General features: G+C 37.1%; 3 protein-coding genes across 6 annotated transcripts; all 3 read left to right on the top strand.

Annotated features, from left to right (window-relative positions):
- Positions 1-1,068: 1,068 nt before the first annotated feature.
- Positions 1,069-5,508, top strand: LOC114722573 (serine/threonine-protein kinase STY13). 4 transcript variants are annotated; one of them, XM_028908636.1, is made up of 8 exons: positions 1,069-1,327; positions 1,442-1,525; positions 1,685-2,008; positions 2,447-2,579; positions 2,707-2,902; positions 3,570-3,694; positions 4,491-4,649; positions 4,883-4,967. In XM_028908636.1, the coding sequence occupies exons 3-8, from the start codon at positions 1,791-1,793 to the stop codon at positions 4,892-4,894; spliced, it is 843 nt and encodes a 280-aa protein (XP_028764469.1). In that variant the 5' UTR covers positions 1,069-1,327; positions 1,442-1,525; positions 1,685-1,790; the 3' UTR covers positions 4,895-4,967. The 4 variants fall into 4 exon arrangements, with proteins under 4 accessions (XP_028764469.1, XP_028764467.1, XP_028764468.1 ...); XM_028908634.1 differs by having other exon boundaries at positions 1,076-1,327; positions 1,746-2,008; positions 4,890-5,189; XM_028908635.1 differs by having other exon boundaries at positions 1,076-1,327; positions 1,777-2,008; positions 4,890-5,189.
- A 2,777-nt stretch (positions 5,509-8,285) lies between these two features.
- Positions 8,286-12,165, top strand: LOC114722571 (MACPF domain-containing protein CAD1). The gene is made up of 7 exons (XM_028908632.1): positions 8,286-8,922; positions 9,195-9,433; positions 9,521-9,716; positions 9,834-9,911; positions 10,702-10,885; positions 10,995-11,158; positions 11,288-12,165. The coding sequence occupies exons 1-7, from the start codon at positions 8,665-8,667 to the stop codon at positions 11,918-11,920; spliced, it is 1,752 nt and encodes a 583-aa protein (XP_028764465.1). The 5' UTR covers positions 8,286-8,664; the 3' UTR covers positions 11,921-12,165.
- A 2,555-nt stretch (positions 12,166-14,720) lies between these two features.
- LOC114722574 (uncharacterized) lies at positions 14,721-16,061 on the top strand. The gene is made up of 2 exons (XM_028908637.1): positions 14,721-15,098; positions 15,194-16,061. The coding sequence occupies exons 1-2, from the start codon at positions 14,781-14,783 to the stop codon at positions 15,479-15,481; spliced, it is 606 nt and encodes a 201-aa protein (XP_028764470.1). The 5' UTR covers positions 14,721-14,780; the 3' UTR covers positions 15,482-16,061.
- Positions 16,062-16,235: the final 174 nt, after the last annotated feature.

The raw sequence follows: 16,235 nt of genomic DNA on the forward strand, positions 1-16,235 counted from the left end.
AGATGGATGCGTCTGCGGATCCGCCGGAGCTTGCACTGGCCCAAAAATATTTAGTGGTGATAGCTAAGAGTGAATTTAGAAGCCTGTAATGTGATGGAAGCCAGTTAGGTTTAGTTAATTTCCATGATCGGTCGCAAAACTCGATTGCGTCCGCTCCTCGGAGGATTTTGACTTTTAATTAGGCCGCAAATATCTTGTCTCATACTCTTACACACACACACACACACACACACACTACTATATATATATTCCTGGAATATCCTGCACTGTTTGGCCAAAACGAAAATCCTACGCCGCATTCGATTCATTAATATTTTATTATTTAAAAAGATTGTGCAGGAAAATGTAATTGATTGACGACGTACAAAGGGAAATACTTTTCAAAAGGCAATTACGTGGAGGGAATAGGACCCCCCATGTGATAAACGTTAAGTAGTCGGAATAACTATCATGTATTCTGGTATAATATTTTAATATAACTGCAACATTTTCGTCTGACATACATCGACCTCAGTTCATCCCCCACCAAATTAATTAATTCTTATGAATTTTCATATGTTTTTATATTTAGTAACTAATATCAATTAATCAGATGATCATATAGAATTTAAAAAAAATGTCACATTATCTTTTATTTATAAATAATATAGCTTATTATAGATCTTATATTTTATGTATTAATTAATTAATATAACAAGATGTATGCATTACATCCACAACCAAGAGTGAAGTAACTTATTAAGAAAATTTGCTTATTTTTTAAAAAATAATTAACAGTGCTATGTAACGTTTGGATTAACGGTAATAAATACTTATAAACATATTTTATATAAATTGAAATAAAACTTCTCTTTTATATATATACAGATAATTTTGAACAGCGAGAAACGTCTGTGCCAAGAGCGTCCAAATCGCTGAGGCCGCTGTGGCTGCGTCCGCAAAAGCTTCTAGTTTTCCCGTGCTCTCCACGTGTCCCTTTTTTATTGGATTCAGTATTAATTTATTTCCCCTTCAACTCATAGTCACTGCCCAGCCACCACACACTCTCTCTCTCTACCACTTTTGAACCCTCTTGTCTGCACAGATGCTCCCAAAATCGTCATCGGAGCTCCTCAGTGGGTAGAGAGAGAAACCCACTTGCAGAGAGAGAAACTTAACTGAAATTTTTGTTAACGACAGACTCACAAAACTTCGTGACCTTGCCAAAACCATAAAGGGGAGACCTTCAAATATGAGCTCCACGAAGCTGGGTTCAGTTTCAAGACTCTAGCTTTGGCGATTCTCTTGGATATATGTTTTCTGCGGCAGGTTTTTTATTGCGTCTGTTGTAAGTTGCTTTCCCCTCCTTTTCTCCTCTTCGATGGGTTTTCTTTTGATGAACTGCTCCGGAAGGCCGGCTTCTGACTGAAGCAAGGCTTACTTTGACAATTTTTTTAAACAGGGGTTTACTGCCAGGGAAACATGCTGATTTTGGGGTAGATAGAAGATTATTTGATTACTTTCAGGCTCATCGGTAAAAGAAAAGGTTGTCTCCCCCCCCCCTTTCTTTTCTTTTCCTTTCTTTTTTTAATTCTTGCTATGGACGAGAAAAGAAAATCATAATGATAAATTTAGGAGTGGGTGGTTATCTTTTAGAGGAATTGCGATTTGTTTTGATCCGTTGGAGTTGTTGTTATCCATATAGGAAGGCATATTCAGGGGAAGCGGGGTTCATTGGAATTAAAAACGCAGTATTTCTTGTGTAGTTAACAATTGAAATGAGGAATTCGGGTATAGTTTAAGGTTGCAGCATGAGTTACAGCGACAGGAACAGAGGAGCAAAAGAGAGGGAATGTGAAGAGTCGGTCTTGCAGGATTCTGGGGAATTAGAGTCCAAATCGGTTCAGCAGAATGGATCGATAACGACCCCACAGCTAACAATCGATGAGAATCTTCTGGTTGACCCTAAACAAATCTTCATTGGATCAAAAATCGGCGAAGGAGCTCATGGGAAAGTTTATGAAGGAAGGTCAGTGACAAAGTCACAATCAAGGAAATTTTACTATTCGCTTTTACTGTTGGTTGGAAATTCATGTGAATATATTGGTCAGAAGACCTGTTATAGTGTTAAAACTACAAAACATCCCTTACTCCTCAATTTATTGTGAAGCAGCTAACTTTGTTGGCGATTTCATATTTACTAATTCCGATAACCTAGCTGACTAATTTAAAATATGTAAGTTCTTTCACTTTCAAGTCCATATTAATTTTTGCTGAGATATTGACCCCTTACACTTTTTAGGAGGCATTTGGTTCTCTGTTTAGTGATGTAACTATCAATAGTCAGTGCAGAAGAGAATATATTGCTTTGAGTCATGGACAATCTCTATAACTAAGTGTATGCACGAAAATGTTTGCTGTCAGCTAGAGTCTTGGTTTATTTAGGTCTAGATTTATACATATCCAGGTATGGAGATCAAATTGTTGCAATCAAGGTTCTGCATCGTGGGAGCACTTCAGATGAAAGAGCAGCCCTTGAAAACCGTTTTGTTAGGGAGGTTAATATGATGTCCCGTGTCCATCATGAGAATCTGGTTAAGGTGAGTGCCATTGTTACAGATGCGCTTGTAGCTGTTACTTGTTTAGTGGTTCTCATTTACTTGAGTCTTGTTATTTGACTAATGGTTTCATATCATGTAACTGAATGTAGTTCTTCAATATTTGCAGTTTATTGGAGCCTGCAAGGATCCTCTGATGGTTATAGTCACAGAGTTGTTACCGGGGATGTCGCTGAGGAAGTATTTGACTAGTATACGCCCTGGACTATTAGACTGTCAGGTGGCTATAAACTTTGCCCTTGATGTTGCTCGGGCCATGGATTGCCTACATGCTAATGGGATCATACATAGAGATTTGAAACCCGGTACTTCATTCTTTCCTTTGTATATACTACATTATTCGTAATGAATGCACTGTTTGTCAGTTGCCACACATTTACTTTTTTGTTATGCAACTCTTTGGTCACAGTGGATGCTAGTTCATGGTTCTGTTCAGTAGTTGTTGGCAGCTTTGTGAAATTTGCTCTGGGTATCTTTTTGTATCTTTCATTAAGTCTCTTTATGGCTATAAATGCCATTATCCATGGATGTTTAATCTGTTCAATTATGGACTTCTCTGATATCTTAGTTGTTACTATGAGCACTGTACATTGTTACTAGTCATGGATAAAGAAAAAGATGCAAGCTTCTTTAGCTATTTGTTATAGCGCTGTCGTTGTGAGGTTTATTTTCTTGCTGGCTTTTTGTCTACTTGACCAGGACTCTTGCAATAGTTATCTTTTCTATTCTCTCTGAAAATGAATAGTGAAATAATAAGGCTAGAAATAATGATAACTTCAGCTGACAAGTGTTTAGATCATTGTTGTTCTGGATTGGGCATTTTGCTCTAGGTGTAACATCTCATATGACATTAGTGTTATAGAGAGGAATCTAGGTCTGCACTAAGTTTCTGGTATCAGTGAGAATGACTCTCTTCCTTTAACCACTTTTCTTTATTCTCTTTTTTCTTTTTTGAAATTTTATATGATGCAGACAATTTGTTGCTTACGGCAAATCAGAAGTCTGTAAAACTTGCAGATTTTGGTCTTGCAAGAGAAGAATCTGTCACTGAAATGATGACTGCAGAAACTGGAACTTACCGTTGGATGGCACCAGAGGTATCTTGTATTCTAGGATTATCATTTCACTAGTAAATATCCGAAAATGTCGCTAGATGTACTGCATGTTTTGGTGCCTATCATCTTCTTTGATAAACTAAGAAGCATTGAAGCAGATCATGATGCTGTCACTTATGACATGACAAAATCTAAAGTGGTCATATTCAATTTAGCCTTCCATCATGTCCAATGCAAGTCACACACAGATGGACTATCTTCTGTTTAAAATAAATTGTGGTACTTCATCAGACAATAATTCGTTATACACAAGAGGCCTCAACCAAACTCTTTCTTAGAGCAGCAATGGCCTGCGCAAGTGGATTTTTGAGCTTGGATGTACTGCAGTTTGCCAAAAGCTAGACGCCAAGTTAGAAGTCATACTAGTTATAGATCAGATAAATATTCATATTTTGCCTCTTTCAGTATTGCATCTGGTTTAATTGTCCCACTTCTCGTGAGTAGATATCAGTAATAGCATGATGATATTTGTGTCTTTTCTAAGGTTGAGTGCGTTCAATTCCAATGTTAACATCGTACTCCTTTAAAATTCTTCTTAATGAATGGACCTACTACGGATATGTAAAGTAAAACTATCCTTTGCCTAACCAAAACTTAGTAGTACATATATTTAAGCCCCTTGAGACCCTGATCAGTTTGAACATAAGTTATTTGTTGAATGACTATTTGGTACTGTTTACTTCTGAGGTTCCACCCGTCTCAAAGTGCAATACAAATTTGCTTGATATGCATGCATGTTTTTGTCACTAGGTTTTGATGAGATAATGTGTTTTTTCAGCTGTACAGTACTGTGACATTACGTCAGGGAGAAAAAAAGCACTACAACAACAAGGTTGATGTTTACAGCTTTGGAATTGTATTGTGGGAACTTTTAACGAATCGCATGCCTTTTGAAGGGATGTCTAATTTACAAGCTGCTTACGCTGCTGCTTTTAAGGTGAAAAAGCTGGTTTTAGACTTCTCTGTTTCAATGTTTTAGAACTGTTGCTTTTGTTTTTAGTACAGTGCTGTAGTGGATGATTGTGGTCGATTATGCTTCACTATTCTTGTTATTTATTCCTTGTGGTCAAACAGTTCAGGCTAATTATTTAGCCGTTTTTTTAACTTATAAGCCATTTTTGCAAGTGAGGGGATTGGATTTGTTGATGAAGGTGACATGTTTTGCATGAGATTGCAGCATGAGAGGCCTAGCCTGCCAGAAGATATACCTCCTGATCTCGCCTTTATCATACAATCATGCTGGGTTGAGGATCCAAACTTGAGACCGAGCTTTAGTCAGATCATCCGCATGCTTAACGCCTTTCTCTTCACTTTGTCACCTGCACCACCCTCCCCTTGTTCGCAGGAACCTGAAAATGTTGATCCTGAGGGCGCAGCAACTACAAGCAATGGCGCCATAACTGAGTTTTCTGCCCGAAACAGAGGGAAGTTTGGATTTCTTCGCCATTTGTTCACTTCCAAAAGGACCAAAAACTAACAGTGAGTATTAGATTTTTGGACAGCCCCTTTTTGTTGTAGATGAGAATGAGTTTGCCGTGATAAAGTACATAATTATAATCCATTTACGAGTAATCGTGGGTGGATTGAAGGCAACAAGTAGATGAAATGATGAAACAAGTTCCACAAAAGAATAGAATGATGTTAATATACTCTTTTTTCTCCCTTTTTTTGGAAAGAGTAAGGAAAAGGTAGGACTGTTGAAATCATCTAGTTGTTTTTAATGTAAAGGAACACATTGGTTTAGACACCTTTCTGATGATCTGATCTAAAATATCCTACTGATTACTATGTCGTCATTTGTTGTTTTTGTGATTGAGGGCATGGTCAAATGAGGAATCGTATTATGTGGGTGTGTGTGTCTGTGCGCGCGCGCGCGCGTATAAAAACTGAATCTTTGACATTCATGTTTTCGTAAAGAAAATGATGTAAAATGCGACGGCACATAAACTTCATGTTTTATGGTTATGCTTTTCTTCTATACTCTCCAATTTGTATATGCATTCCCCTTTATAGCGAGGCTGGGTCTCATGTATTGATATGGAGTTGGAGATGACTTATTCGTAGCTGGTAAATCTGGGACATTTATTATTACTCTCCTGTTTCTTAATATGATATGAGACCCAATTATTAAGTTAATTTTATTGCTAAATATAAGATTTATTTTTTATATTTATTAATTTTTTACAAATTATTTTTATGGATACTTCTTCAATTGTAATTAAGTAAGTGAGGGAGGATAATTAAGCAAGTGAAAGAGGAAAGATATTAAAAAAGATTATTATAGTGTTTTAAGAAAAACATGTCATATTTTTTATAATTAACTGACTTATCTAACCTTATTAATCTAATCAAAGTAATTAAAAGAGTTTTATATTAATAATCAGAGGAGTATTATTTAATGATAATTCGTGAACAATATATGCATGGAGGAAGAGCATCGGAGGAAAATAGGCACAAGTAATGCATTAACTTTGTCACCATCTTCTGAAGAGTGGCTACTGTTATTTATGGACATTTATGATTGCTTTAAGCTTTAAAGTTCAAAGAATGGAGCTTTGCCTGTCAGCGTGCAAATGTGGATTGGGAAAATGTGATGTAGGGTGAGGTTGAGACTTGGGTGGATGGAACTTGATTGAGAGAAAACTCAAATGAGGGGAAATTTCGAGCTTGTTTAGTTTTTTTTTGTTTTGAAAACAATTTTTTACTTTTTAAAAGCGGAAAAAAAACTTGTTTGGTAAAAAAGTAATGTTTTTTAAAAATTAAAAAATCACAATAAAGTTTTTTTATGTGTTTCTTGTTTTTGTTCGCGTTTTTGAAAAATTTTGAGAAATTTTTTTTTTTGCTTATTATCTGCCGCCTATCACTGTCAGCTACAATTATTACTTGCCAAATATAATTTTCTATGGTTTTTTTTTCAAATGTGATTTTTTAAAATTATTATCTAAATATTCTCTTTTATTTTTCTGTTTTCAAACTCACCCTCCATTTCCAAGTCTAAATTATTATTTAGACCATCACATATGACAAAAATCCCAACGTAGACATTACGCTCCAGATCGATCACCTTCCCATTGTTTACTTTCCTTCTAACGTTTTTAGTTTGACCGTGTGACTATCTAATTCCACAATTTTATCTTTCCTTGTGCCGCAAGCCTTGGCCTTTTTTTTTTTTGGCCAAAAGAGAAATTCTTATTACTTAAAGGAATTTTTGCCATAAACCTTGGTTGATGAGCTATGTCAAATTAATGAGGCGAGTTCTCATGCATTATAGGATAAATATCACTGACAGGTGTATAATAAATATAGTTTTCTTAAAAGTATATTTATTTAGCATCAAAATGCAATTTAATTCTGAAAATATTTTTGAAAATAATTTACTATAAAAAAAAAAAGAAACATTGCATCATTATTAGGAGATTATATGATATTATTTCGTAAATATTTAGGGGCTTATAATTCTTCTAGGGATGCTTTTGGAGTTAAGATGCACTTTAATTTCAATGTTTTATGAGAAGTCATTCTGATTTACTGAAGCGTTTATCAATAGAGGCACTACATGGATTCGAGATATTTATTTTTAAGCCATGTGCTAAATAAAGATAACAAACCAGTTTTTATTCATATAGTAATTCCACACCGCTAAATTTTCTTAAGAGATGTTTGGCATCATATAAAAGTGTTTTTGATTTTTTTTTTGAAATTGATATAAATTTTTTCACATATTTATTTCGTATATTATAAAATTATTTTGACACGGTGATTTGATTTTCATTAGAATACCCCTTGATAAAAAAGTAATACTATTCCGGTTCTTAATATATGATTCCAATTATTGAGTTTGTTTTGGTTTAAATATAAGACTCATTTATCATATTTATCAATTTTCTCTAAATTACCCCTGTAGATACTCTCTAAACCATAACCAACTAGAAGAGGGAGATGAGGTATTAAGAAAGACAATTGCGGTGTTTTAAGAAAAATATGTTACATTTCTTATACTCCTCCGGTCCTTATATAAGACCCAATTTGACTTTTATTTGGTCCTAATTATAAGACCCAATCTATTTTGTCTCTTATATTATGCATTTTTTTCCAAGATAATCCTTCTAATATGATAGTTTTAGCCAATATACTTAATTAGTAAGGATATTTAGGAATAACAACACTTATTTATATAAATAACCAACTTAACTTACTTTCTTAATCTCCTCAAATAAGTCAATGGGTCTTATAATTAGGACCGGAGGAGTAATAATCTAACTTATTTAACTTTCTTAATCTAATTAAATTAGTTAAATAGATTTTATATTAAGTAGGAGTAATAAACTCGTCGGCACTCACATAGATATAGACTTGAGGTAAAGTAGGGGTTTACCGATTTACCCACGCCTGTCTCCCCACCATCATTTGCGGCTGCGGGCGCAGTTTCGTGGGACCCAGACTCGAATTGGAGGCCCGCACGTGTTAGGACCCCAAGTAGACGGTCAAGATCAAACGGAAATGTGCACCCGCTAACTTTCCCCAAAATGACTTCAAGTCAATGCCCCTTCTCTTCTTGCCACCACGATACATTCCTCCTTCCCTTCCATTCCTCCTGAAGTAGACCGTGGAGATATTTTACAGTGAGACGGCCCAGGCACGGGTGTTTCCAAATCCCATAAAATCCAATACCTAGCACCCAGCCACTCGCGTTACCAGGTTATTATCCATGGCTCTGAGATCTGTGCTCCTGAAATCACCTGCAGTTGCCTGACTTTTCCTGAGTCAACTCCCTTCACAAACAGAAATTGAGAGCGAAGACATGAATTTGATCATTCATCCGATTCTCTCTTTTACAAGAGCTCCAACATAAAATTCCCGCTTTTCGTTCTGATTGCTGAGATAATTTGGCTTCTGGTTTTCTCCTCCACTAAATTAAATATTGGGTGGACTGGATTATTTTTTAGTGGGCTATGGGAGAGCATATGGCAGCCTTGCACACGGCTACTAACTCTGTTCAAGCATTGGGTAAAGGCTTTGATGTGAACTATGATACGAGGTTACTCTATTGTAAAGGCCTGGCGGGGTCTAGGGTAATCGAGATTGACGATGACCACCCGAGGAACCTCCGATTGTATGATGATTTAGTCGTTCCCAATGTTTCGAGGGACATAAAGAGCACTCAGGAGCCCGTCGTGCGTCAGAGTTCTGGAGTCTGCAGCTTCCAAGAGGTCGGAATTGTTGTCCACTGAAATATTTCTGTTCTGTATTTGTAACTTATTTTGTGAAACATTGTCTCTCGTCTGTAATTCAGCATGTTAATTCTTCAATATTTCACTATGTTATCGGTAGAGAACGGTTCCTTTTGTTCATTGATAGTTTTGAAGCAGATAATTGGAAAGTAAGGCCAATGGTTATTATTGGGAAAAAAAAACACAAAAAACAAAGGTCAAATGGCTTAAACTTTTATTAATTTATGTAGCTTGTTGTCATTTGGCTACAGATGGTGGAATATCTAAATAAGAAGGCTGATATACCGGGAAACTTTCCCCTTGGGAGCTTTAACTCCGCATTTAGCTTCACTGGTTCAAAACTTATTGATGCCGCTGCTACAAAAACCCTTTCTTTAGATGGCTTTTTCATTCCCCTTGCAAAGGTTCAACTTATGAAGTCCCACTTAACATTGCGAGAAAATGTGAAAAAGGCTGTTCCAGTTAATTGGGATCCACCATCATTGGCCAGGTACATCAAACAAATTTATCTGCAGACTTCAGAAACAAATATCTTTGAAATTTGAATTGTCCCTGACTTTCAGTTGCATTTTGATAGCTTTATTGAAAATTTTGGGACACATGTCATTACATCCATAACTATTGGTGGTAAGGATGTGATTTATGTTAAGCAACACCATACTTCACAACTGTCAAAATCGGAGATGAAGAACTACATTGAGGAAATTGGGAATCAGAGGTTCTCTGACACCTATAGCCAGACCATTTCAGGTCAAACAAAATCCAAAGATAAGGCTAGTTCATCTCTAATTCCCCGTACTTTTTTTTTGTTGGTGATCTTTTATATAATGCTTCTTCTTCATAGTGGCCAGCAGCACATTAATTGATTACTTTGGTTATATCTTTTGTAGAGTGTTGAACCATTTTCATTCAATAGTCAAGGGATACACCCTCAACCGACAAATGCACCATATCTTACTGGGAAAGAGGTATTGACAAATATCTTTTGACGTTGTAATTTAGTAGACCTTGGGTAGTTGGTATTGAGTTGTGTCTTCAGGCCCAAGAGTGTGTAAAGTCATGGGTTTTATCCTACCTCTGGGAGTCTTGTGTGGTCGGGAACCTGTTCCTAATGCTCCTTGCTCCTTCTCAAAGCCCAAATCTTGTTGATGAGCGCGCACACACAACAATAGAACATTGAAAGCGCTGTTTATTCTTTGCCTGGTTTGAAAACATGCCATATGATCTATATTCCCAAACATGTTGAGTTCTTTAAGATCTGAAAGGTTGTAAGTGAATTTGATGGGATTTGAACTTAGCGTGCTACACATCCAAATGAAGCAGTTTCTATTTCTTCCACCGCCACATTTCATTTGATGGCAGTAATAATAACCATGACATGCATGTTTGTTTTGCGGGTGTCACAAACTGTCATCTTGCTTGCATTAAGAGGGACAAAGTCACGGTTATGACTTTTTCTACCCACCTGTTTACATTGGTGAGTGGCATGGTTCATAAGTATTTACTAAACGACATCTTTTGTCTTTTTGTCCCCCCCCCCCAAAAAAAATGACACTTCTGTTGGTTTTCTTCTGTAAAGATGATGTAGTTGTTTTCCCTTCCATCGTTGCCCTTCATCTCTGACACTTTGGTCAGCATCTTCATAGGGTAGTTTGTTGAATTCTGGGTTGTGATTTATGCTGCAGCATCAACCTTTTCTTAGTCTGTTTTTAGACTATCAGGCCTTCTTTCTGAGCTCCTTTAATTCAAATTGGTCAGGATGTGACTGTCATTTTCAGACGGAGGGGTGGGGATGATTTAGAACAAGACCACAGTAAATGGGAAAAAACTGTTCGGTCATCTCCTGATATTATTGAGATGACTTTCTGCTCTATGATAGATCTCCTTGATGGATTAAGAGGAAAGGAGTACTTGACTCGTGCTATTGGTCTCTACCTTGAATGTAAGGACGATTCAATCCTAACATAGATGATGTAGATTCTTTCCCCATATGCTGCGATCAGTTTAATCTAATAGTATAAATTTCACATCTAATGGACCATTGTGAACAGATAAGCCCCCAATTGAAGAACTCAGATATTTCCTAGAGTTTCAGATTCCTCGTGTTTGGGCTCCTTTGCATGACGGGATTCCTGGTCACCAGAGGAAGGAACCTGTGTGTCCATCTTTACAATTCAGCATGATGGGCCAGAAGCTTTATGTCAGCCAGGAACAGGTATGAGTCATTCTTGGCATTATCTTGTGCTTTGAGGCTTCTTATCCTGTGTCTATTTCTTTATGGAGATGTAACGTAAGGAGGGGCGGGCTTCATAGGTTGTTTCGTTGTTCTATTTTATGGATGCAGGTTACAGTTGGACGTAGGCCAGTAACTGGCATACGTCTATGTCTAGATGGAAGCAAGAAGAATCGGCTGTGTGTTCATCTTCAACACTTGGCGACACTTCCAAAGATCCTTCAGCCACACTGGGACACGCATGTAGCTATTGGTGCTCCTAAGTGGCAGGGACCTGAGGAACAAGATAGTCGGTGGTTTGAGCCAGTAAAATGGAGGAACTTCTCTCACGTGAGCACTGCACCAATTGAGAACCCTGAAACCTTCATAGGTGACTTCTCTAGCGTCTACATTGTTACCGGTGCGCAGCTTGGAGTGTGGGATTTTGGATCGCGGAACGTGTTGTACATGAAACTTCTGTATTCTAAGTTACCCGGCTGCACAATTCGAAGATCATTGTGGGATCATAGCCCAGACAAGTCACAGAAAACTGTGACTGCTGAGAACTCTTCCAACCCTGATGACTCAGGCTCTGGTTCTAGGGAAACCATCACAGGGAACAAATTGGTGAAGTACGTAGACTTTTCTGAAATGAGCAAGGGCCCTCAAGATCCTCCTGGCCACTGGTTAGTTACTGGTGGAAAGCTTGGTGTTGAGAAAGGGAAAATTGTTTTGAGAGTGAAATATTCGTTGCTGAATTACTGATTCCACGATCCATATTTTAGTATGATGATGTGGTGTGATGGTTTTTGGGAGTGTAGGTTGCAGAAGCGGCAAATTGTTTCCTCTGCTGCTGGCAGTGTTCATGCCTCATCTATATATCTGTATCTATAATATAAAATCTATAAGAAGCCATATTTATAATAGTATGGCTCATTACTCAAATTTTATGCCATGAACGAGGAGGGGTCTCATCTGGTTGGAGTTAAAAAAGAAAAAAAAATCTTTCCACCATGATGTTGATATCTTTCAAGGCAGTGAGAGTACAAAATCCTCATACGTTCTGTCTTCCTTTAAAAAAAAAAAAAAATCTTGTACTCCTATGTTCTCTGTCTCTAGCGAAAACAAAAAATGATGACAAGACGCTACCAAAAATTAAAAAAAAAAAATCTGTTGTTCATGAAATATTTTAGAATGTAGATTCTGTGGCACTCTTTCGGTGCATTAAGCTCTGGGGTTTGATGGATGAGGTAAGGTAACTGAAGTAGTTTGGAAACCTGGTGGGTTGTGACAGTGTGTGGATAATTTGCTTTGTCGCCTGATTTTATTTTTACTAGCCACAAATATTTTCTTATTAGGGTTGTCAATCTGTCAGACACTACCCGATAGAAGTGAGAGGGAATTGAAGGGGAAAAGAGAAGGAAAATTTTAGTGAGCTCAATTTAAAAAATTAAAAAAAGAAGAAGCAAAATTAGTTAAAAGTTTTTATCCCCAATTTTTAATATTTTAAATTGAGCTGATTAAAATTTTTTCTCTCTTCCCATTCTCTTCATTTTACTCGTACCAAACACAATATTAATAGGGGGTATCTTTCTCAGCAGTTTTCTGTTGGTGTTTGTAGACAGATTTTGAGCTCTGCATTTCGTTTCTTAAGGTTTTATCCGAGTTCTTTTTTAATTTTAATCTTAGAAATAGCATGTGAAGCAATATTTTAAAGTGAAAAAAAATTTCATGCGCTGAATTGCTCCGAAGGGGAAAAATTTCTTAAGCTTTTATCTGAGTTCTTTTTTTAATTTTCTAGTGAAAATTGCTGAGAAGTGCGCGCAAAATGTGCCAGTGGAAGGCAGAATGCCTGGGGAATCTGATTGCTTACAAGTTGTTCATAAAATTAATAATTTTCGTTTTGCCAACTTTAAATTAATAATTAAATATACTAACTTTCACATTTTGGCTAGTCCTGACATATTTTTGCCCTTCTGCCGTTGGGGAAGGACTTGGATTCTCTCCACTACCTTCCCATCCTCTTCCCCTCCGCTACCCTTCTTTTCTTTTCACAACCATTGGATCAAAATTTCAATGGTCCAGATTTAACATCTTATAAAAATAATGTTATTAAAAAAATAATAAATAAATTTAAACTGTTAAAAACTAGTCTGAACAGTTTACAATTGTAATAAAAAAATTTTAAAAAAATTGCTCTATAATAACAGGTTGTAGTTGTAAACTGTTCAGATTAGATTTTAACAGTTTAAATTTATTTATCCATTTTTTATCATAATATTTATTTTTATAAAATGTTATAAGATGTTAAATCTAGACTATTAGAGTTTTGATCCAATGGTTGTGAAGAGAAAAGAAGGGTGGTGGAGGGGAAGAGGATGGGAAGGATAGTGGAGAGAATCCAATTCCGTTGGGAAAAAAGAAAAAACGGATGGATATAGGCGGAAGCAAGGGCATAATACACTTCACATGGGAATTACCTCAGTTGCTACATATATATGGGTAACATGGTTGATGAAATGATCTGTTGTAAAATAAATTGATATACGCGTGCCAGGTGAACGAATTGGCTATAATGCACAGCTGAAGTGTCTAGAGAGAAGTAGTATATAAATGAGTCAGGTGTTTTCTCTGTTTTTTTCTTTTGGTTTGGTGAGTCTGTGTTTGGGACACTATATATATACAGAAACGGAGATGACGAGGAGAAAGGTGATGGTGATGTGCATGGTGGGAACGGAGAGGGCAATCACACGTGGGTAGGTTTATGCCTCTTGAACCAACGGCAACTTTACTTCAAATTTCATACTAGCTGCCTAAGTAACACCTGGATAGTTCTTTTTTTTTTTTGTTGGGATGAAAAATCAATCTCTATTAAAATAAAGGACCACATTATAAAATTATAATACATCTACGGTGAAAAGGTAAAAACAGAGAAGAGAGGATAATCTCACAAGTAGGAGCAACTGACGTTAAAGGAAGCAAAAGACCTAAGGAGTGAAGTGATGATTATTAGCTTTTTGTTGAAGAGTTGATACGAGAAAAGATCATGATTTTAAAAATATTTTTATGATATATAAAATAAATATGTAGAAGAATCTGTCTCGTTTTGAAGAAAAATACTTTTGGAAAGCACTCTTGTACAATCCCTAACACCCCCAAGTATCATTCATTCTCTTCATGCATCCAATGCTTCGTTGGATAGAAGATTCACGTCGAAAGTTGATGCAGCAACATCAGATTCTCTTGGCCTCCAATTTCTTCATCCAACTTGACCATCCCTGTTCACACCACGCAAAACCCTTGGCTTGATTATAATTCCAGGGGGTATCTATCACAACTCTATTTCTGATGCACAATATTGAATTTAGGAGAGAAAGAAAAGAAAAGAATGATGTTTTTGATTTCGATCAATATATATACATACTTCAAATAGAATCTGTTGGTGTGTGTTGCGCCAAGTGTGTCCGTATATACTCGGGGGAAAACGTCAAAAAACTATGCGGCCTACGTGAGGATCAAAAGGGGCACGCAAACTTCAACTTTTTTGTTGCCCTGCAGCCGCAGATTCAAATGTGAACGCCTTTAACGGCTACTTTCACCCCAAGTCTGCCCTCCTGTTTCTGGAATGCAGACCTCCAGACGGCAATGTTCCTGGAGGATATTCGTTCGAGCTCAGGCCAACAATTTCAACTTCACCTTCAGATTCAGGGCTACCAGTTTCGGACCCAATTGGACCCTCCACCTCTTCTCCTTCGTCCTCAACTTCCGCAAATTCTTCGTCTTCCGGCTCAATTCACATCGCCCTCCCCCGATTGCTCCCCGACCGAGCCTAGGGCTCATCCGACACAGAGTCCTCGACGTGATCCAGAAATTTCGATCCCGAATCACCGCGAGGAACCGAGCTGCTTCTCGCAATAGAGGATGGATGGATGAACAGCAAAAGGTTACGTTTTTATATTATAATCATTTGAGTTTGAATTTCAATTTTCAAACCAGCCACTTGGGGCTGAAACTGAAACCGGGTTTGGTTAACTGCAGGATCTGATACTTGCAGGGTTTTGTTTGTTGTTGGCATTCTCAGTTCAACATAAACACATGTGGAAGAAATACGGGAAGGGAGTGTTGATCATAATGCTCGTTTCCGTGGGCTTTATGGGTGTTTTGTTGATGAAGAAGGGTAAGAAAGCAAAACCGGTGAAAGTAAGCGGCCTTTGCAATGGCGCAGCAATACTAGCAGCTTGTTCGCTATTATTCATGCTGGGGATTTATTGGGATGGAATAGGAATAATACATGTGGCAAATCAAGTTTGGGAATGGATCTCTTGATTTGTGAGTTTATGCTGTCTCATCGCGTCATCAGTTTTGATGATATTACTATTCAATATTCATTCAATAAAAAAAAAAGTCATTCCTTTATGTTTTTTGTGTGTGGAAGAAATAAATGGGGATTTTAGAATCTAGAATCTAGATACAGTCTCTCTAGTAGTCAGTGCAGTGAGCAGCGAGCAGTGAGAAGGAAATGGGAGGGCTAGTTAATCCAATGCCTCCAGTTAGTCAAGGAGGAGTTTATCATGGGTACTTTTAAATTGGATCTTGCATACTTTTCTTAAAAAAGAAAAAAGAAGTGATGTTCACTTAAGTTATATGTAACTCTTGCCATTTTTATGTTAGCAGAAGAAAAAAGGGCTTTGTTTTTTTTGGGGGGGGGGGTCATAAGCATGGGGAGAAAGATGAAGTGTTATGAGAAGGAAAGGAAGAGGACTCTTGCTTATTTGTTGATTAAGATCGGAAGTCATTCATGGCCTGATCTTTAGGAAATGTTAATATGTTGTTCCTTTGCTATAGTATTAATATTAATGTGCTGAGCAAACATTCCTAATCCCTCTATTACTACTTAGAAGAAAACATCTCACTGCACGAGCTGACGACAGCTATGCAACACTTGTTTGAAAGTCAGTATCATTCTGTTTAGAACAGGTTTTGTTGTTTATATGTCAAGGGCTGATAAGGTTTTACGCGTTGCATGGAATTAGACCACATGCTCCATCGCTTGTGCAGATCTCGTCAATTCTTTTAAGTT

This window comes from Neltuma alba, unplaced genomic scaffold, assembly GCF_004799145.2.
Source record: "Neltuma alba isolate B1F8T4 unplaced genomic scaffold, ASM479914v2 tig00012097_pilon, whole genome shotgun sequence".
NCBI lineage: Eukaryota > Viridiplantae > Streptophyta > Magnoliopsida > Fabales > Fabaceae > Neltuma > Neltuma alba.

Coding starts and splice junctions, on each gene's coding strand:
- LOC114722573 (XM_028908634.1), top strand. CDS start 1,791: ATGAGTTACAGCGACAGGAACAGAGGAGCAAAAGAGAGGGAATGTGAA. Junction 3,695..4,490: donor ACCGTTGGATGGCACCAGAG/GTATCTTGTATT, acceptor GTGTTTTTTCAG/CTGTACAGTACTGTGACATT. Junction 4,650..4,889: donor CTTACGCTGCTGCTTTTAAG/GTGAAAAAGCTG, acceptor ATGAGATTGCAG/CATGAGAGGCCTAGCCTGCC.
- LOC114722571 (XM_028908632.1), top strand. CDS start 8,665: ATGGGAGAGCATATGGCAGCCTTGCACACGGCTACTAACTCTGTTCAA. Junction 10,886..10,994: donor TATTGGTCTCTACCTTGAAT/GTAAGGACGATT, acceptor CATTGTGAACAG/ATAAGCCCCCAATTGAAGAA. Junction 11,159..11,287: donor TTTATGTCAGCCAGGAACAG/GTATGAGTCATT, acceptor TTATGGATGCAG/GTTACAGTTGGACGTAGGCC.
- LOC114722574 (XM_028908637.1), top strand. CDS start 14,781: ATGCAGACCTCCAGACGGCAATGTTCCTGGAGGATATTCGTTCGAGCT. Junction 15,099..15,193: donor GGATGGATGAACAGCAAAAG/GTTACGTTTTTA, acceptor GGTTAACTGCAG/GATCTGATACTTGCAGGGTT.